Below are 20,797 nucleotides of genomic sequence, written 5' to 3' on the forward strand. Positions count from 1 at the left end.
ACTTCTTAAAGAGTGAGCATCTTCATTTTGCAAATTTGTGACAACTATCAATTTGCTGCTATGTGGCACAATCTAGTGAGTCAATGTGTGAACTGCCACGACATCATCTCTGCCACATGTCACATTTTTGCATATGTAGTCATCATTTCACCATGTCATCATGATAATATGACATGTTTCCTCTCTACCAGCTCACCTTCCTTGTTATGCATGTTACATAACTAGTGCCACGTTAGCACCCTGTCATATGTCACTTCGTCCTATTCTCACATGTATAGTCACCATTTGCCGCTTGTTTTGCAACATTACATGACAGCTCACCATGTGTCATCTCCTTGATTTCTATGTCAAGTCTGGAAACATCTTCCATTTGTCACTCTGCCACTTGTCCACTTGGTACCACATGTCACATAGTGATTTTTCCTCTAGTCCATGTCACTTAGGAAGTGCCAAGTGGCATCTTCTTATTGATTGATAATGTTTCCAGTTCATCTAGTCAAAATTTATCTAGTGATGCTCCAACTATCCTGGGACCCAAGTACATGAGACCTCAAGCTTGCCTCTAAAAGCATTTTCTTTTGACACTTTGTTACATCTTGTTAGCACATATAAAGTGTTCGGTGACTCCCCACACAAATAATGTGGGACAAAAAATTTTGATTTCTTTGCATTTAAAATCACCTATCTCTATTAATGATTTTATAGAGAATGAAATTGACTTTGAGAAAAGTGGAAGGGAGTTGTTGCTATGTGCACCCTTCTTCAATTCAAAATGCAAAAACTAGAACCATCAATTCGGGTACCTGCTACCTAGTTTTGTCATAAACACATGCATCCCCCTTTTCATATTTCTTGGTCTTTGTTTTGGGTGTGAGAAAAATCTCTTATTCCTTCCAACAATGAGAAATATTTAGAAGACCAACACCATTCTTAAGGATAAGCTGCAATAGTGATCATCAATAAAATTGATGGTAATACCTCTATTAACCAAACATTTGGGTGAAAAAAAAAGAGGGCAGGACATTCTACAACTATTATGGTAGAACATAACTTGTCATGATTTTGTGGAAACCTGGGACATCTCACAGGCAGATAGCTTGGAAAGATCCAAATGACGGAGGCTTTTAACTCTTTAAGATTCATTTTTTCAATTTTAAACATGTCAGCCCATCTCACATTCACATACGCTAAAGATGGCATCTCCTCACAAATGAAGACCACAATAGTATGATTGTGCACAAATGTCAAGGTGCAAGCTTAATAATGATGACTATGAATGTAGTCAATTTCCCTTTATAGTGGACAAGATGGTAGGAGAAAAATAAATGAGAGCTCAATCTTTGTTATAGTCCTGCAGTTTGATCTCTTTGATAAGCAAACAAACACCCTAATAGACTTTGATGTCACCAATCAGAGTCATCACTATGATCTAATAATTTTGCAATTGAGAGAAGCATTGATCTACTCTCCCACACATAGGTCAGCCTCCACATCACAATTGTTAAGAGACACAAAGATCATCCTAAGCATCGAACACAATGATCTGCGGTTCCAAAACTCCATACTGTAGTTGTAACAAGCAAAATAATGTGGGCTCAATCAGATTTCACAGAATACTAGGATGACATCTACAAAATAGATGGGGGGCATTGGAGAATATATGTGTTGTTCTTTTTGTCTACACATAATATGGATTTGTCCATCTTAGTGTTCATTGCATTAGATGTCCGACCATTCTGGTAATAAAACATACAACCATTTAGAGCTCCAAAAACTTGATCATCTTTTCCTGGTTGAGATTGGCCTCATCATCCTTTCATGGTGTTTTAATCACTTCTTTTAGGCATCCAAATGCATTAGATGTAGAATATATAAAGTACCATGTCAATATGAAAAAATTAGTTGGGTAGGTCTAGCTAAAAAAAAAGAAACACTTGATCTTTCAATTTGATCTAATTTATTTGTCATATTGATTTGATTCAAATTCCATCATTGGTTGAGACCTTAAAACCCATTTTTCACTATTCCAACAATTGGTTATCTCAAGTCAAGAGGCCTCTCAATCTGGCTTTCAAAACTAACTAAATCAAACCACTAGGCCCTAAGATCTAAGAGATTTATTCTCCAGTTTACATTCTTTTACCCTATCAAATTTCACCTCATGGTGACATCTAGGTCAAAAGATATTGACCATCAAAGCTACTCACTTGAAACTACCTACAAACAAACATGTCAGAAAATAATAAAGTGCATTTGATTTTGGCTTTAAAAATAGGTCAAACAATCACTTGGAGGCATGAAAACTGGGGCATTAGTTTACTATCATGAGGAGTGTGTAAATTTGTGATTTGGGCTCATGATGAATAAACTGGGCAAATTTGGCAAGTGTTCAAAGTGGGGTACTTAGATTTGCATAACTAGGAACACTAGCAGAACAATGATTTTCACAAACAAAATGAACCTGGGAAAGTGTACAAACAGATTCATCAAGACTTGAAACTAGCACACTTAAAGTATTTTCAAAGTAGGCCATTGTGGTACAATCCATTTGGTCTCATCTATCATGAATTTAAAGTTATGACATCCCAAACATGGCTACCAATCAATCTACACTTTAAGACACTAGTAAAACTTCATAAATTACATTTGGGATTGCATTTGAAAACTAGTCAAATGGATCCATTATAGGCTCAAATATGGGACATAGCAAGTATATGACCCCTACAATGCAATGCAAAAGGAATTTTCTCATTTAGGTCAATTGGTTCAAAGTTATAGCTGGTCAAAACAGGGCTTCTGGAAATTCTAAGCAATTTGCATTAGCATGACAATAGTAAAGAACCAACTTTGAGGGATTCAAAACCTAGTCAAAACATATCAAAATGACTTGAGATCTAAAATATAGGTTCTTTGATATGCATACTAAACACTCTTAAAGCGGTGAGTCATGAAACTTATCTAAGTCAATATATTCAATTGCAAACTAGGTTTCCTATCACTATTTGACACTTGGGCAAAAATGTAGATTTGAACAATGTTCAAAATGACACTTCATGAAATGATTCAAAATGGAAACTTATCATCATGGGATGCATGCATATATTGAATGGAAGGTGTTAGAAAGATGAAACACTCCATAGGCCTCAAAGTGATGAATGGGTACACATGCATGAAAAGTGCTTATAGGGGCTCAATTTGACTTGAGTTTCCAAATGATACTCAAAATCAAGGCTTCAATTTTGAGTCCCAACATCACCAACACATATACTGAATATCAACAAATTTCTCTAAAGAGGTATAATTTTTTCTATGGATTTATCACATAAAGAACACACTATTATACCAAATTTATTATACCTTATAATTTCTTCCCCTCACTAATGCTACCACCCTTTCAATCTCTCCTTCCTCAACTATTTACTCTCGTAATAATGTATTTCATTTTCAATCTCAGCCTTGCCCTCTTTGGGAATGAGGTCAACTAAGGAGACCTTGTACAATTTACATGTGCCCTACTATAAACACTTTCTTTATGCTTCAGGCCTGATCCTCATCTAGTAATCAATAGTTATCCCCATCTTATATACTCACCCACTTGATTTGAACTCATAATGATGATGTTTTCTATTTCTTATGAAATTTAGCCTACATTTAGGTGCATTAATAAATGGGAGATTATGAACTTACATCCTATGTAGGTTCATCCTTGCAATGTATGAAACCTCTTTCCTCCATCAACAAAACACCTTTCAACTAGGTAGTAATATATTCTTCTTTGGGAATCCCTTTCAATTTGGTATGAACCCGCCCCCCCCCCCCCCCCCCCCCCCCCCCCCCCCCCCCAACCCTCCCACACATAGACAGACGAGACTAGAACACCAATATAAACATTACCATACAAAGAAAACTTATGGCATATAACTAAAGAACATCCAAACTATATATGAGTGCAACTCATACAAATTGCATCATTTATCATCATTGAATACAAAATTTGAACCTTAATAACAGTTAGTGACTTGTCACTAGTGACATCACTATCACACTTAACACTCTCATCATAATCTTTTCCACTTCCAATTTTTAATTCTCCCACTAGATCCATGACCAATTGCAACTTCTTCCACTGCTCTTCTTAATGGAATATCCACCACACTATATGTCTCTTTTATCTCTAAAATAAACTATAAATCAATGGAACTATCCATACACCATTCATTCAAACTATAGGATGTTGAAATGGCTGTAAATGATAAACATGTTAGTTGTTACACTCACTTGACCACCTCTAACAAACTTGGGAGAACTCCTAGTCAAAACAACCTTGGTCTCCTAGGAAGGTGAATTAAAACTATTAGAGAATTTTCATATTATTTTCTATACTCGAATAAAAATTTGTTTGGGGTGTATTCAAACCATGTCATCTTACTAGCATCTTTTTTGTATCCACATAAGGCATCACTCTTTCCCTAATGTAGGTTACCTCAAGTGAATCACTAATCTTTATTAATTTGTCGCTTAATTTTAGAATCATATAAAATTTGCAATAATATAGTAGGAGTATTACTGTAGCCACATCATCATGATATGTTGAGCACTCTGAAAATCCCAATGGTTTGATAGTACTATTCTTTGAACAAAAGACAATATAATTAATTGCTTCATTGTTTGAAAAATTATATTTGGAGACCATGCATTATTTGTATCTATCTTTCTTTAAATTTATTTCATTTGTGAATCTACAAAGAGATACTGCGATGGGACATACACATTATATACACATTAATATATAGACTCTAAAAAAATGGAGGCAACAGATTTACACACATGATTATACCTTTAGTTAAACAAGTTGGTATACTCTCAATTGGATAACATTTTTAATTTTTCTTTGCAAAGATCATCCATAAAAATAATTGAAGAGGGTCATGATTACACACATGATTATACCTTTAGTTAAACAAGCTGATATACTCTCAATTGGATGTTTGATTTTTTTTTGCAAAAGTCTTGCATGAAAATATTGCAAAGGGTCATGAAGTTATCTTTAAATCACACGGTAGTATGGGTATATGTTTTACAATGCCTAAGAATTGTACTTGACCAAATATTAGTGAGTCTTTTGAGTTAACAAAATAGTTAGAATGATCCAAATATCCTTTCATTCATCTCATAAGCAATATGAGGCTAGAATAGTCCAATAAGTGGTTTCCCAATCAACCCCTAATATTTCAAATCAAAAAGTGTTCCAAACTTAAACTTATTATAATTAAAAAGCAAACTTTAGTACCCAATATTACTATCAAAGCTCAATATACTAATGCCAACACTTGTTCTACTTTGTCACAAAATCCCATTACTAATGAATTGAGGACATAAATTGAAAAATTGAATGATTTGGGTGGAAAGGTATGGATTAGAAATGAAGAAAGAGGCCTTATCTCAACAATTTTTTTTGCTTTGAATCCTACGTCAAATCTTTATAACAACTTAGAAATTTTTGAAAATACTATTAGCCCTCTTGTTTAGGGAACATATTCTATGGAAAGAACACAAGGAAGAAATTCAAATGCATCAACATTCTCTCCTTCCATTACATTTGTCTCTACATTCACTTTTGTAACTTTGTCAATGTTGTTGCCCAAACATGGCTAGTATTGCATGATATTTAAATTTTCAAACCATAATTGTATAAATACCCAAGCTTTTAGTTGTACTTAAACCTTCAATGCTAATATTACACCATTTCACACCCAAACTACTTTTATGTCATCTACCCCATTTTCTTAACCTTTTGCTCCAAGATCTCAAAAAATTGGCACATGTGCTTTGGGGTATCAATTTTTTGGGTACAATGTTGTCTTCATCACTAGAATATGCAATATCATAATTGGAAACCAAATGTGAATCTTTTTTAATTTGCAACAAGGTGTTGTCCATAAATCTCAACCTTAAACACATTATTCTGCACTTTATGATCAAGATGAGTCAACTACAAAAAAAATTGACAACAAACTTGTTTACCAAAAAATGTACAAAATTAGGGATCTTAGCTAGATCAAAAGGGTTTAAATCTATTTGCAAGAGCCCCTACAAGTGGAAAGACATAGCCAATTAGATTTTAAGGGGATTGTAGGATTATTGAACTTAAATAGCAATGACATTAGACATAAAGTCCTAATTTTTCTTAAGTAATAATGCAATATCAAGAGAGGATAATTTGAGAGATTTTATGAATTTCTTTGATAATTTTGAAATGTGACATGAGGATGTATTCATGAAGTTACTCATGCAATCTCTTTTTGATGATGTTAGAGATTGGTATAGAAGTTTTTGCAATGCTCATATAAGTTCATAAGATGAACTTTTGTTTAAGGAATAATATGAAGACCACATAGATCCTAGGTACAAGTATCCATAAGGGGAGTAATAAAATTGTTTATATCTCCAATGCAAGGTTTCTCAAGACATATAATAAAATTCCAAATCATTTGAGGCCCATTGATCCCACATTTTTTATAATCCACATAAATTGCATATGATCCCAAGATCAAGTATGAGTTGAGGAACAAGAATCCTTATATTTTAAGGAAAACTGCAAATTTTCCTTAAACATGTTCAAAATGACAAAAAGGCATATGGTATAATAGGAAAAATAATATGAGTTCAAAAGCTTGTAGACTCTTAAACATCCTCAACAATATAAAATAAGAACAAGGATACGCTAGACACAATAGTGAGGCAATCAAATTATATTCACTCTAAAATTGCAAGGAATGAAAAGGTAATCTAACATAATAGAGAAAATTACCATAGGAATGAAAGGCCTTATATTAATAATATTCCATATAACACAACTTTGGAGGGAAAAACAAAGAAACATTTGATCCCTTACAAAATTAAATGTGCATTATGTTGACAACACTCCTTGGTTTGTTGCTTGTTAATAATCATATTCCCTTGTTGAATGTGTGGTAGCTTAATATATTCAAGAACCTCATCTAATAGAAGAAGACAACAATGAAGAATATTTTGAAGAAAGACATATCTTTTAAATATGATGGGGATAATGCTAATGCAAATATGTAGAGACATAGGATTAGTGGTTACCATGAAGATCTTGTAAATACAATTTATGAAGGATACCATTCATCACTAGCACCTAAAAACATTAGGGTAAGAAAGCCTTCTAAAGAAGAAATAAGGTCACTTACTATTGCCTCTATTTAACAAGAAAGAATTAATTAGAACCTAAGAAATGAAATGGTAGAGGAAGACCAAAGTAAACCAAGTACTATACTTATTAAACAAACCAAAAATGCAAATAAATGTTTAGATATTTCTAAGAAGGTTGATGATCAAGGTAAGAGTACAATAATATGTTGGCAAGAAATTGTATGATAGATTTAGGAGCTACAATTAATATTGGGCCTCAAGATAATACACCAATTATTATGGGTTGACATTGCTTATGGTAATTGTTATGCTATAAAAGTTAGGTTTTATACCAATAATAGAAGTTATGAAGGATATAGAATTAATCTTATCTACATGCCCCTATTGTGTTTATAGAATGGATGTCATTATGGTGGATATCCCAACCCAATATACATGTAATTATCAAGAAAATTGAGTAAAATATTAGGAGGGTACATGTGCAACTTGATATTTGATTATTCTTAATTCTTTTAACGACATAGATGTGAGAACATAAAGAGAGGCTAAATCAATAGCAGTTGTAAAAGAAGTATTTCTTGATGTAATCACATGTCTTAAATTATGATTTTCCTTAAAATAAATTGCAAACCATTTTTTCTTTTTTCTTTTTTAGTAAAAAAAATGAGAGAAATCAATTTATACTCAACCAACGAATCAAATTTTTTAATATTTTTTGACTGACCTAGTTCGAGCAAACATCAGTAGTAAATAAAATCCATGCTCAATCAACAATAAGTTGTTGCATAATTATTTGTGCGCCACATATTTAATCAAATGGGGTTCGATCAAAGACATAGGTGCTTGATCAAACCTCTTTGATAGAACATATGTTTGATTAAGGGCCCAATTATGGGCTTATCTTACAAGAAGAGAAGCATTGCTTATGTTAAATTATTGTCAAATGAGGTCTACAAAGGAACTATTAGATATTAATCACTTCCTTGAAGATGAAACACTTATTCCTTTTTCAAGAGGCCAACACTTAAAGACAAGGATGAATTCTCTATAATATAATGAGATGTTCAATAGCCAAAATAACTTTGGCTTAGACAAACTATATCTCATTATGGTTGTGAGACAAATTTTAGGATCAATGTCTTATTGTTCAGGAGAGATTTGAATTGAAAAGTTGAATATTGACTCTTACAAAAGTGTAGGGGCACCTCATATAATAGCAGTGTCCAATGATATTGAAGATTTAGATTATAACTAGATGACATAGACATAAAAAGCTAAACAATTTGAAGATGTATTAGTGCCTATGAAATATTGTCAATTAAATTTTGTTACAATATATTTCTACAGTTTATTAGTGTAGAGTTAAAAAAAGAGCGTTGGAATATGCACTCAAAATAAACATGTTAGTAATCTTAGTTAGAAGTCAACCATCTTTAATTAAGTGTCCATCAATAGTAGTAAAATGATGCTAGTTTGAGTTTGTTGTTAGTTTAATTTTGCTTGGTTACTGTACTAGAAGTTGGGAGTAGCTAGAGAAAGTTTGTCCATGAGCTATTTCTAAATAATGTTCAAAGGAGTACTAGAACATATATTGCTAAAAAAAAATGAGTGAGTAATCATAATTACATGAGTTCCAATATAGTTCAACATCAAATTTCATAGGGCTCCCTAGGTACTCTTCTACTAGCATGCATACTCTAAGCTCAGATAATAATTCTAAGAAACATAGTGTTACTACTTGTAACCACAATGGAGCTGACATTCACTTTATGATATTAATGCTCCCAAAACACAAAATAGAATAAATGCAAAAAACTTTATAATATAGAGTGCTAAATATATATTTATGTGCACGTAGCTTACAAGTAAAATTGTGCACTTTCATCTTGTCTCGTCTCCAAATCAGCACACTCAACAACAATGGAGACAAAACAGTCCTATATATATATATATATATATATATATATATATATATATATATATATATATATATAAACATTAACATATCTATTATAATAAAATAGAAAAATATACAATAATATATTCAACATTTCAAATAAACTAATCGAGTTTCACATATTCGGATGGTTGAAAAACCCATGTAGTGATCTGTGAGACTACAATGGAGACTATTAGCGATCTACGGGATGCCACAATGGAGATGAAACAACTTGAAAACCATTATACATTAGCAGTTCTATTCCAAGAAAATAATAGAAAAAACACAAATATATTCAACATTCCATTTTTTTTCTTCATATTTCTCATACTTGGATGGTCGATAAACCATTTTCTATGCTGCGATTCACGAGACACCAAATAAATGTTAAGGTGCAGACACCATAATGGAGACTACCAATGATATGCGAGATGCCACAATAACCAATGTAGATTATCACTGATCTAGGAAATGCCACAAGATATTCAAGAACAACATAATAATCTTCATCAAAATTTCGTACCCTTGCAACCCATTATGTTTTAATTTAGGGCAATGTTAATGGTCAAATGGATACTTGCCAATCGTCACCTAATGGTCAAATGGACACCTATTAGTCATCTACATAATGGTCAAATGGACACCTACTCGTCGTCTACATAATGGTCAAAGGGACAACTGCCACTCGTTTACCCACATTTCAAATCAACATAAAACAACTAGTAAATGATAAGGCAAAACACAATTAACCACAATTAGTAAACGATGACCCAGAACGTGGTTAAGAGTTCATAGATGATATATTTCATACTACGGTTATAGACGTCAGAAAGCATTGTGTCCATCTCTAACATATTATCGAAACATTCGTGACGTCAGATGCTCTCACACCTTATCATTTGTACTCACTCCTTTGACACTCTACGACCACTATTGAGTAGTTTTGTATGGTATGGTATGAGAAACACTTAGACATGGACAATTTGTCTCAAGCTTAACTTGTCCCAAAATATTAATAACTAATTAAGCATTGATGATTACAATAATATAATGATAATGATAATGAAAATAACAATGGACAAGACAAATTATTCATTACTATTTTACACTCTTTAATTTAAAAATTATTCTTTGTACTTTCTGCTTTTCTCATAATTAAAAAAAACAGTTAAAAAAAACTCGGTGAAAAGTGGGCACCACCTAAGCAAACAATCCTACGGGACTGCGTAGGGTCCAAGAGCGGAATAGCAGGACTTCACAGCAAGGTAAATCCAATAACTAGAGGCAGTGCCCACAATTTCCCATTTCTTCATTTGCAGTAGCATGTGAACTTAAATTGGTAATTTGGCTTGTTTTGAAGTGGCAGAGAATTTTTTGCACTCTGATAGTAGAGCAAAAACAATATGCACAACATACTCATTTGATAGGGCTTTATACATTTAATTTAGTATGTCTGTCAAAGTTTTCTGACCGTTAGAGCTCTTCCGCACGTGTTTAGCTCTCACCTGAAACGCATAATGTGCTCAGAGTACTCGGTACAAACATTTGGGTAAGTATTCTGCATTGTCCAAACAAAGAGAATATCCTGAACCGAAAGGACAATTTTATTGAATGCCAATCATGAATTTGTTTTATGTGGGTATGTGTGCCATTATCTGGTTCTTAAGCTTTGGGATCATTCAGTTCGGAAGCGGATATGGGGACTTCGTTTTCAACCATGGCTGTCAATGAAAATTATTGTGTTATTGACCCAATTGAGAGGTTTAGTCTGATTGGGTATTCCTTTTCCTTTTGCTCTTGATTTTGTGTGAAAACGAGGACCCAAAATCGACAAGACACAGCGCTCTGAATAGTGATTGAAAGTTGTTTAGGTGTAGGCATCGTTACCGCATTCGAAATGGTCATACCGGGAGTCAGAACTACGGAATTTATGGTGGGGTTTTTGCTTTTGCAGAATCAAATATAACATAGCGATACCAAACTAATTTAGACGTTTAATCCATTTGGGCAGAGTCTTTTTGTCTGGTATATGGAAAAAAAATTTGGAAAAAATACCTAGCTTAGAAGTGTTATTAAAAACTTTACCGAGCTAATTGTGTATGGGGTTGCTGTTTCCTAATTTACTTAGCTGTATATGATGTATGCGGTACACGAATTTGAAAAAAGCGTCGTATTCATCTATTTTTTATGATCATCACAAGCAGAAGCTTTCTTATCGAAGTATTTGTCCAGGTTTTTATTCATCATAACATTTTTTTTCACCTGTTTATCATTTTTCTATGTGTAAAAATGGTTCCCAAATTCTAGAAAACAATGCGCTACAAAAGCATTCAAGAATTGATTGTGTTCCGTAGGTATATATTCTAATTGTTTATACTAGGGATAACGCTGTGTAGATCAGAAACTATTTTTTTCTTTTTCTTTTTCATCATGTTACCAAATAAAAACACAATGATATTGAACCAACCGAAGATCTTATCCTTATGGGAAATGATTCTTATTTTCCTTTAATTGCCATTGAATTCGCGCATATAGCAGAGCAGGTCGTAATTTAAAAAGAACTTCGAAAGTAACCTAGGTTTTTTGGGGTTCTGTTTTTAATTGTCGTACATTATGGAACTGGTTTGTTTTCTCACTGTGCTATCATTGTTTTGCAGTGTTGACACCGAAACATTTCATGTTAGACTTGATTCTTTGAAATAAAGTTCTTGCTGCGAAGCTTCTTTCAGTGTATTTCACGATCCCATCCCTTCCATTTCTGTTGGCTATTTTCTCAATGCATTGCAATTCTTTTTTCCGTATATTGACATCTAACTAAAAATATTTTGTATCCAGATGTCTACTAGTACTAACACACCTAAGGCTAGGATTTTCCAAACATACGGTCAACAAGCATATTACAAAACAGAGATTGTTCCAGCTGAGCCCGCAGAGAACACCCCAACACTTCTTGTCTCCCAAACCAGACAGAATAAATATATTTGCCGTTTGGAACTTCCAGAATTTTCAGTGACTTCAGGTCCTTTTATCAGAAAGAAAGATGCCGAACAAGATGCTGCTAAGTTGGCCTTAGACAAGGTTTGAACTTTAAATTTTTGGGTTGCTTATTTGATTTCCATATCATGCCTTTCCCTAATTATTTTATTCTATGCACACTCAAAAGGGACTTTTGTGATATAGATTTTTTGGATTATATCACATTCTGCATATCTGTGAAAGCAGTAACCTGTAGTAGTTGACTGGTTTATGCTCACTAAGCCTTTCCAACGCCCTACGGGTATCAAAATTTCTTAAAATTCTAACATTCTAGTCCATCCGGTCTCTCATTGTTTTTTTATTTGAGAATTATATTGATAACTATAAATACCAAAAGTGTAGGTGGGTGCATGTTAGGGTTAGCTTTTATAGAAGCATTAGGCTGTCCATTGAACAGAGACAAACTATCATACATTTGTATTATATGTACTTAAATTTTACCAATAACTTAACAAAAAAATGAGTGCTTGATGATTCAAGTAATATGTAGCCTTATAGTTTTTATGACTATGATCTTCATCATTAGAAGCAAACCCGATGATGCACAAATTGTAAGTATTTTTGGGAGACTATGAAAAGGTGGAAAAGAGTTTGTATTGGCAGTTTAACTGTGTGCTGCTTGCTTGAGGGTATTTTCAAAATTATTTACTTTTTAAATCTAAGTTATATGGGAACGAGTATCTCTGTACATGGATATGGGCAAATTTGTTTTGGGGTTTGGGGACACACACAAAATAATTGAAGAAATATACAGAGTTAAATCATTTGATAGCATGATACTTCATCATTGGTCAATGCCAAATGCCAAAAATAAATATTAAATGCCAATAATTAGAGTTCAAAAGATTCAAATATGCCATATCACATGTGTGCATTAACAATTCCAATGAAAATGGCAAACGAAATGATATGTTTTTGTCAATGGCCTCATAAAGGGCTGTTACAGAGTTTTATGGGAAAAAATAAATAAAACAAACACTTTATAATATGTTTTTTTGAGTGGAAAAAATCTTTGTTGGGCCCAGTGTGTCGGATGCCCTCTGGATGCACTTTGGATATTGTCCGGATTCGTGGATGTGCTCTGAATGCACATGTTGTTCATTGTGGATGCATAGCTCCCAGCAATGCAACAAAGAAATAGAATTTTATTTGTCACTCAAGAAAGGGTAGACAGACTTTAAAATGTCTTGTAAAATAATGCAGCGAAGCTGAGGGATATACCTGATAGGACTGTGATACAGTTCACTCTTAAATTATTCAGCAACACAGTTCAAGGAAATTTAGGAGCCTTCTTTTGATGGAAGGCCCAAGATCCACCCCCTTGGTCTAGGCAGGTTGAATATGTTGAAGAAAGAATTGTAATTTCTTACTGAAGGTAAAGCTGGGAGTAACAAGAAAGATATCCAGTCAACACCTCTTTTGGCAAAGCCACTAGTTTTGCTGCTTTGTTTTTGGAAGAGACTGCTGCTTTGTTTTTGGAAGAGACCTTGCATATAACCTTCTTGTGAGATTAATTTAGTTATTACTGACGTGTTTCTATATATATAGCACACACTCTGCCCTAGACACATACATGTGCAAGCATTTGCAGACATGCATGCACACACTTTGGTTTTGATCTTTAACAATTTGTAAGTGCTCAGTATTCCATTTATTCTCATGAGAGATAGATTCATGTGAACCACTACTCATGAAACATGAGTCAATGAGTTTGACTCATACAGCTAATTCTGATAGCAATATCACAACTTAAACAATTTATTCTCATGAGAGGTGGATTCATGTGAACCACTTCTCATGAAACATGAGTCAATGAGTTTGACTCATACACAGCTAATTCTGATAGCAATATCACAACTTAAACAATTTGCTAGAAGCTAAGTATTGTGAATTCATCAACAAGCAGGAAATCTCCAAGTGATCCACTGTTAGATCTCTTTAAAGTAATCCATCTGCAGTCCTTCCATATCCCTTAAGAGGAATACTGTAATGCCCCCAACTAGGACTACACTTAATTTACCCTAAAATTCCCAACTAGGGTTTGGATTGTGTCTGGAAATGGCAATTTACTTAGTCTTCTGATGTTCTCTACTTGAGGTTGTCAATTGCCAATGTTCAACATACATCACTATACAACTAAATCAAATATTTGAGAAAACTTTGAATAATTCATAATTTATTTGACAGTTCACATATATAAATCCACTTACTTACTTCTAGCCAAACTTAACCCTAAGGATGACAGGGAGTCCTTGTCATGGGGCACTCATATACCAATCTTCAAGTGGATTCCCTCAAATTTTCCAGAACACATTCATATCCATCTCAGGATTATACCCTCAAGGTTTCAGAAATACAACCTTAGCGTATCATGGGTTTCACCCACTTTGTGAGTAATTGCACCATCTGTTCCCTACTACCTATCTGTCTCAAAGAGGCTATAGCAAGAGAGTAAGGGATAGTAAAAACATTCTGACTTAATTATTATTAACAAATATATGTAATATATACATTGGACTTATATAGTGTTCTTTATCCCTAATAGAATTCAGATATAATGTTCTATAATCAGTATTTAATTCATAGATGCTTTCCAGTAATACATACGATTTATTTTCTTTCTCATCTCTCTTTGTGAAGAATTTCAAATATATTTTATATTCTCTGGTACTTCACTGAGTATCAGTCATAGATAATAACTCTTTATCTATCCCCTCATAGAACGAGATCAATTCTCCTTTTATATCTTACAAAATAATTAGTTGCATCCATTTGAATTGAGAGACGATCTTTCTCTCTTAGACGTTGCACCTTATCATAGATAACAAGGATTAGTTTTCTTTGATTATTCCAATTGCTGCGCTATAACACAAGCAATCTTGTAAATAAATCACATCTATTTGCAATTTCCTTTCAAGCACTGACTGTATTCTTATTAGTTGTGATAGTCAGCCATTAATATAATTGCTGCATTTTGAGACTTCAGTCTCAATTGTATATGAATCAATATTGCCATCTTAATGATACTTAAATTGCTGTCTCTATGATACCTAATGATATTCCTGCCTTTGTGATACTTAATGGTACTCAATCGCTGTCTCTGTGCAACTTAATCGCCATCTCTACGATGATATTGCTGTCTCTGTGATATTTAATGATACTCCCTCAATGCTACTTAATTGCTTCTGTTTTTAATCACAGGTTAGTATATTCTGTGTATCATTATATGATCATTAATTATCTTGAGACTAGTCTTTATTTATTTGTCTCTATACTGTAATCAATATTTGATCAATCACAACAATCGGATGTTAGCATTTCTAATCATTTTATCGTATAGATTACCTTCAATAATTGATAGAGGTAATAAATGATAAGGATATTTATAGTATTGCTGATGGATGCTTATCAGGATGCATATCATGCTCCTTGCTAACTGTTCTTGCAGATCGAAATAACTACTTCAATATTTAGTTGCTGTTCCTCGACTTTGGGACTCAGTCATTAACACATTGTTCTGATGACACTGTTCTTAAACACTAAAGGAGTTGCTACTTATAGACATGGGGCACAACAGCCCTTCCCTCCTCCAAATTGCTTGTGCTCAAGTAATGATTGAATGTAACCCTTGTTGATGTGAGTTTTGTGACCACTCCAACATGTAGATTAAAATACCGAGTATTCTTTTTTCTCTTGAACAAGGAAACTCCAAATGCTAAACAATATGGCAATTGTGGGATCAAGAGAAGCAACCCCAAGGATTACAATGTGAACATGTGACTTTATGTTGGACACAACTCAGGTTAATGATGTGATATGCTGGTAAGCACATGGGAACTTACACTATTCCGCTTGGACTTAATCAATTCTTGTCTGCAAAGTGGGTAGAACTTCGATGCAGGAGCATCCTTTAGTGATGGATTTAGTTTTTATTTTGATGTTCAAAGTCTTGTTTTGGGTTGGTATACGTCTTATGGGGTTTTTGAGGTCCATTTGGCTGGGTTATTAAGTATAGGAACTCAAATTTGGGGTTTGTCCTAGTGTGATTCTGGGTTGTAAAGGATTGGAGTTAGCTCTCCAAGTTTGCGCTTATTTGTGCAAATAATGTCTTTTTGCCATGTGGGTCTTAGTTTTATACTTTCATGTTTTGTGGCTTGATTTAGGGCTTAAAAGTTGCATAGTTATCATAAACAGTTGCAAAGTTGTCTTGAATGTTGTATCTTTTAAAATGTAATCAGTTGTAATCAAGTTGACAAGTTAGGTGTAATGTAATTTGATGGGAAAGACCTGTATTCATGCCAAGGACAGAAAAATAGCTTGAAATACAAGAAAACTTGCTTTTCATCGCTAGAAGACTATTTTTCAGAGTTTTTACTGGTAGACAGCATGCTTGAATACTCCATTAACTTATGTTGTACTAAGGCAATCATTGAAACAGGATTCCAACTCTTCCGATTCTATAAGGACACCATCCATGTATTGCATGGACTCCAATTGTCATTCCATGATGTACAACTTGTTCCCTATTGCCTGTTCTTTCTGCAAGTCCCTAAGCTGTTTACCACTGAATGTGTCCTTAAATTCTTTGGAGAAGATTTTCTTCTTTAAATTTTCCATTTTATTCTTTTTTCCAATCTGGTGCACACCTTCACTGAAAGACACTAGCACTGTGTAATTTTGTTCTTCAGGTAGACTTGAGGTTCGCTTGAAAATTACAAAGTTTTTCTATACGGTTATTGCAAAATTCAAATCTGATGTCTACAAATTATCAACAGGACAATTGACTCTTCCAACCCTTGCCTCTATAAAAGAGCCACAAAAATTATAATAATTTCTAGAATATGCTAGCACCAAAAAAGAAGAGTGCTGTAGGTATGTTCAGTCGAAAGAACTCAATTCTCATTGTCTCACACAAGAATGAAGTTGTCTTAGCAAGCTCCCAACATCAACTGCAACTAAATCAATGTCCCCATATTGCAGCTTATACTTAGATGTACCAAGATTGTGAACAGCAAGAGCCAGAAGTGTATCTTCTGTCTTTTCCAAACAAGAGAATCAAGACTCAGAGTAGTATCATTTAGAAACTCTGCAGCATAAAAATCGAGTAACCCAAAGTCCTTTGCCAGTGAGATCACTGTTGTTCCTTCTTTTGTTCTTAGAAGTTTGTAACAAGAAGTTTTAAATATAGTGCAACCTACAGATGACAAAATAACCATAGCCCATGATCTTACCAGGTTATCTTCATTAATAGTTGCAGTAAGAAAATTACAATGGATAGTTTATGTCAACCGACCTGTAGAGTTGCCAGTACAGTAATACGAATGTTTGAACCACAACAGCAACCTCTGGCTTCAGATTTCTCTGCAGCGGACTTGGTTCACTTAAGAGAAAACTTCAGTTGTGATAATATCAGTTTAGTGCCCTTCTTCCAATCGATTTTCTTATTTCCAAACTCAGCAGTCTAGATTACTTGCTGAGATCAGGAGCTGCCTTCCTACAGATGTCACAGATTGTTTCCAATGAATAAAATCCCAAACCATTGCCTATTAAGTTTTCAGAATTTTAGAAATGCAATGCAGATAGCAGTGATTAAATTCCAAACATGATCCCCTTCTCGAATACTTATCACTTCATCATGAATGGTAATATTTGCAGCTCATTTGCATGACAGCATGCCTCAAATTTATGTCTTCCAGGTCTTCTTTCATTGTTTCCTTAATTCATAATTTTACGATACAAAGTAGAAATGTGTTTTATGGGGCCTAAATGTTTGTGGAAATGTTAAGTCAATAGAAGATCTTATGACAGTATGTGAGATAGATTCCTCAAAAATGCATAGGGAAATCCTTTTGAGTTTTGAGAACATAAGAGATGTTTGGTCTAATTTTATGTTGATATTCAGGACGTGACTGAATTTAGAGACTAACTACAAAGAGGGGTCCACAATGTATTAAAAACCTCATGATACGAACTTCATGTACTCATAAGACCCTTTCTCTTTGAAAGGAAGGAATATGGCTCTTGAAATACTTATAAGTACTCAAAACACTCATAGAATAAGCTTGTTTGGAGAAACATCAGAAATGAGCTGTATACATTAGGAAGGGACATACACTCGTGAAGTGAGCATGCTAAAAACATCACACAGATATGCATAAGATGCAAAACATATTCATAAGCACCTTTAAATACGTAAGCCACTAAGCTTGCACATAAGTCACGGAGGGCATAAATATGCACAAGCTATGAAGGGGAAGCATAGATACAAGAAGTGTACACATAAGACAAAAGAAGAGTACTTATGGGGCAAACATGCTGAAAACATATGAAGCAAACCTTTAAAGCATGAAGCACATCTATACATGTAAGGCATGGATCTACCAACACTTGTAAGGCATGATCATACACAGGGATATTCAAAAGGCATGAATTTTATATAGATATAAGGTAGGGATCATGCACTCAAGGCGTGAATTGCACTTTGGGATACCCCCAAAACATGAATCATACATTTGAATATGCATAACACATGAATTCACTTAAATCTTGAAGCATACAAATGAGAATACTAGCACACGATGCATATTCATGAATTCATTGAAGTCACGATTCACACACATACCATGAGGCATACCCATGAATTCAGTTACATCTTGAAGCATACATGTGAATACACATATCACATAAAACATCAAGCATACAAATGACTTCACTTGTGTGAATATGCATAGCACAGTATATACATGAATTCACAGTGTCACGGATCATTTATGTGAACACACAAAACATAAAACATGAAGCATACTTATGAATTCACTTAAGAAGCATATATGTGTACATTGTTACCATGAGGCATACCCATGAATTCAGTTACGTCTTGAAGCATACATGTGAATACACATATCACATAAAACATCAAGCATACAAATGACTTCACTTGTGTGAATATGCATAGCACAGTATATACATGAATTCACAGTGTCAAGGATCATTTATGTGAACACACAAAACATAAAACATGAAGCATACTTATGAATTCACTTAAGAAGCATATATGTGTACATTGTATGCACATAGCACGTAAAGCATGAAGCATACATATAAATTCACTGAAGTCAAGAAGCATATATGTGAATACACAGCATATGAAGCTTGAAAGCATGCAGCAGCAATCAATAGATACATTCAAGGCATAAATATATGTAAGGCATGAGCAATCTGCAAGACATACTACATAGGGCATGAAGTTTAAATACTCAAACATGAAGCCAAATAAATGCACACAAGGCATAACTATGCATGTCAAGAAAAAAACAGTAAATACATGTCAAATACTTTAAGCATGAAGCATTACACTTAATTACATGCCAAATATGTAAGGCATAAAGGCATCAATAAATACATGCCTGAAGCAATACACCGAGCATATATGGGGAATGTTCCCATTGAGTGAACATGCACGATCCAAACACAAGATATTCACAGGAAGAGTATGCATATAAAATACACTTAGAGGAAGCATATTTAAGGCACATATAGGTAGAAGTGTTAGGTTGGTCTGCTTTATTATATTCTTAACTTTTTAAAGAAAAGGGTTGAATAGTTAGCCCTGTTTAAATGGCACTTATGGTAGATTTGCTAAGTTACTGGTTCTTATCAACAGGCCCCGAACTTGGTTCAGATACGCACCTGGTACTGGTAATTCTGTGGGTACTTGTTGGTTACTGTAGGGACATGAAATGGCTTATTAGAATATCTTTTGACTATCGATTGGCATTTAATATTTGTCTTTGGCATTTGGCATTGATCAATGATCAAGTATCATACTTTGAAATGATTTAGTTTTACAATTTTGTATATTTTCTCTTTTTATATATATATATGTAATACACACATATATATACACACATGTACCCATACATACCCTAAACCCTAAAAGTATTTCATGTGCCCACATATCAGGTTCTTGTACCTGCACCCATCTTCAAACTCGAACTGGTAATTTAGTAGGTTTGTCCTGCAGGATTAATTAACCTTTAAACACCCAACTAGGGTTTGGATCACGCTTGGAAATGGTAATTACTTAGTCTTTGTAATGTTCCTTACTAGGAGGCTATTGATTGCCAATGTTTAACATACATACCCTAACCCATACATACCCTAACCCCTAAAAAGTATTTCATGTGCCCACATATTGGGTTCTCTTACCTGCACCCGTCTTCGAACTCGAACTGGTAATTTAGTAGGTTTGTCCTGCAGGATGGCAGGATTAATTAACCTTAAAACTCCCAACTAGGGTTTGGATCATGCTTGGAAATGGTAATTACTTAGTCTTTTTATTGTTCCTTACTAGGAGGCTATTGATTGCCAATGTTTAACATACATTACTATGCAACTAAATCAAATTAAATTTAAATATTCTATGAATAACTCATAAGATATTTGACAATTAACATATTCAAACCTACTTTCTTACTTCTGCCCAAACTCAACCCAAAGGAGGACAGGGAGCACTTGTCATAGGGATCTCAGATACCAATCTACAAGTAGATTCCCTCAAGGTTTTAGTACACACACTTATACCCATCTTGGGACTATATCCTTAGGGTCAGAAATACATGCCTTAACCTATCTTGGAAGGAATTG

The 20,797-nt window shown here is 34.0% G+C and overlaps 1 protein-coding gene across 7 annotated transcripts in view; it reads left to right on the top strand.

Annotated features, from left to right (window-relative positions):
• Positions 1-10,302: 10,302 nt before the first annotated feature.
• Positions 10,303-20,797, top strand: part of HEN1 (double-stranded RNA binding protein-related / DsRBD protein-like protein) — a 66,801-nt gene continuing 56,306 nt past the window's right edge. The window contains exons 1-3 of one of the 7 annotated variants that reach the window (XM_089811669.1): positions 10,303-10,380; positions 11,773-11,845; positions 11,951-12,193. In XM_089811669.1, coding sequence (XP_089667795.1) covers positions 11,951-12,193 — 243 coding nt within the window. In that variant the 5' untranslated portion in view covers positions 10,303-10,380; positions 11,773-11,845. Of the gene's footprint in view, positions 10,381-10,405; positions 11,348-11,772; positions 11,846-11,950; positions 12,194-20,797 lie in introns of those variants that run through there. The other 6 variants (XM_089811673.1, XM_089811667.1, XM_089811672.1 and 3 more) reach the window with 6 other exon arrangements.

The sequence above is a fragment of the Cupressus sempervirens genome, chromosome 11 (genome assembly GCF_028749045.1).
Source record: "Cupressus sempervirens isolate cs-2001-9-10 chromosome 11, ASM2874904v1, whole genome shotgun sequence".
NCBI lineage: Eukaryota > Viridiplantae > Streptophyta > Pinopsida > Cupressales > Cupressaceae > Cupressus > Cupressus sempervirens.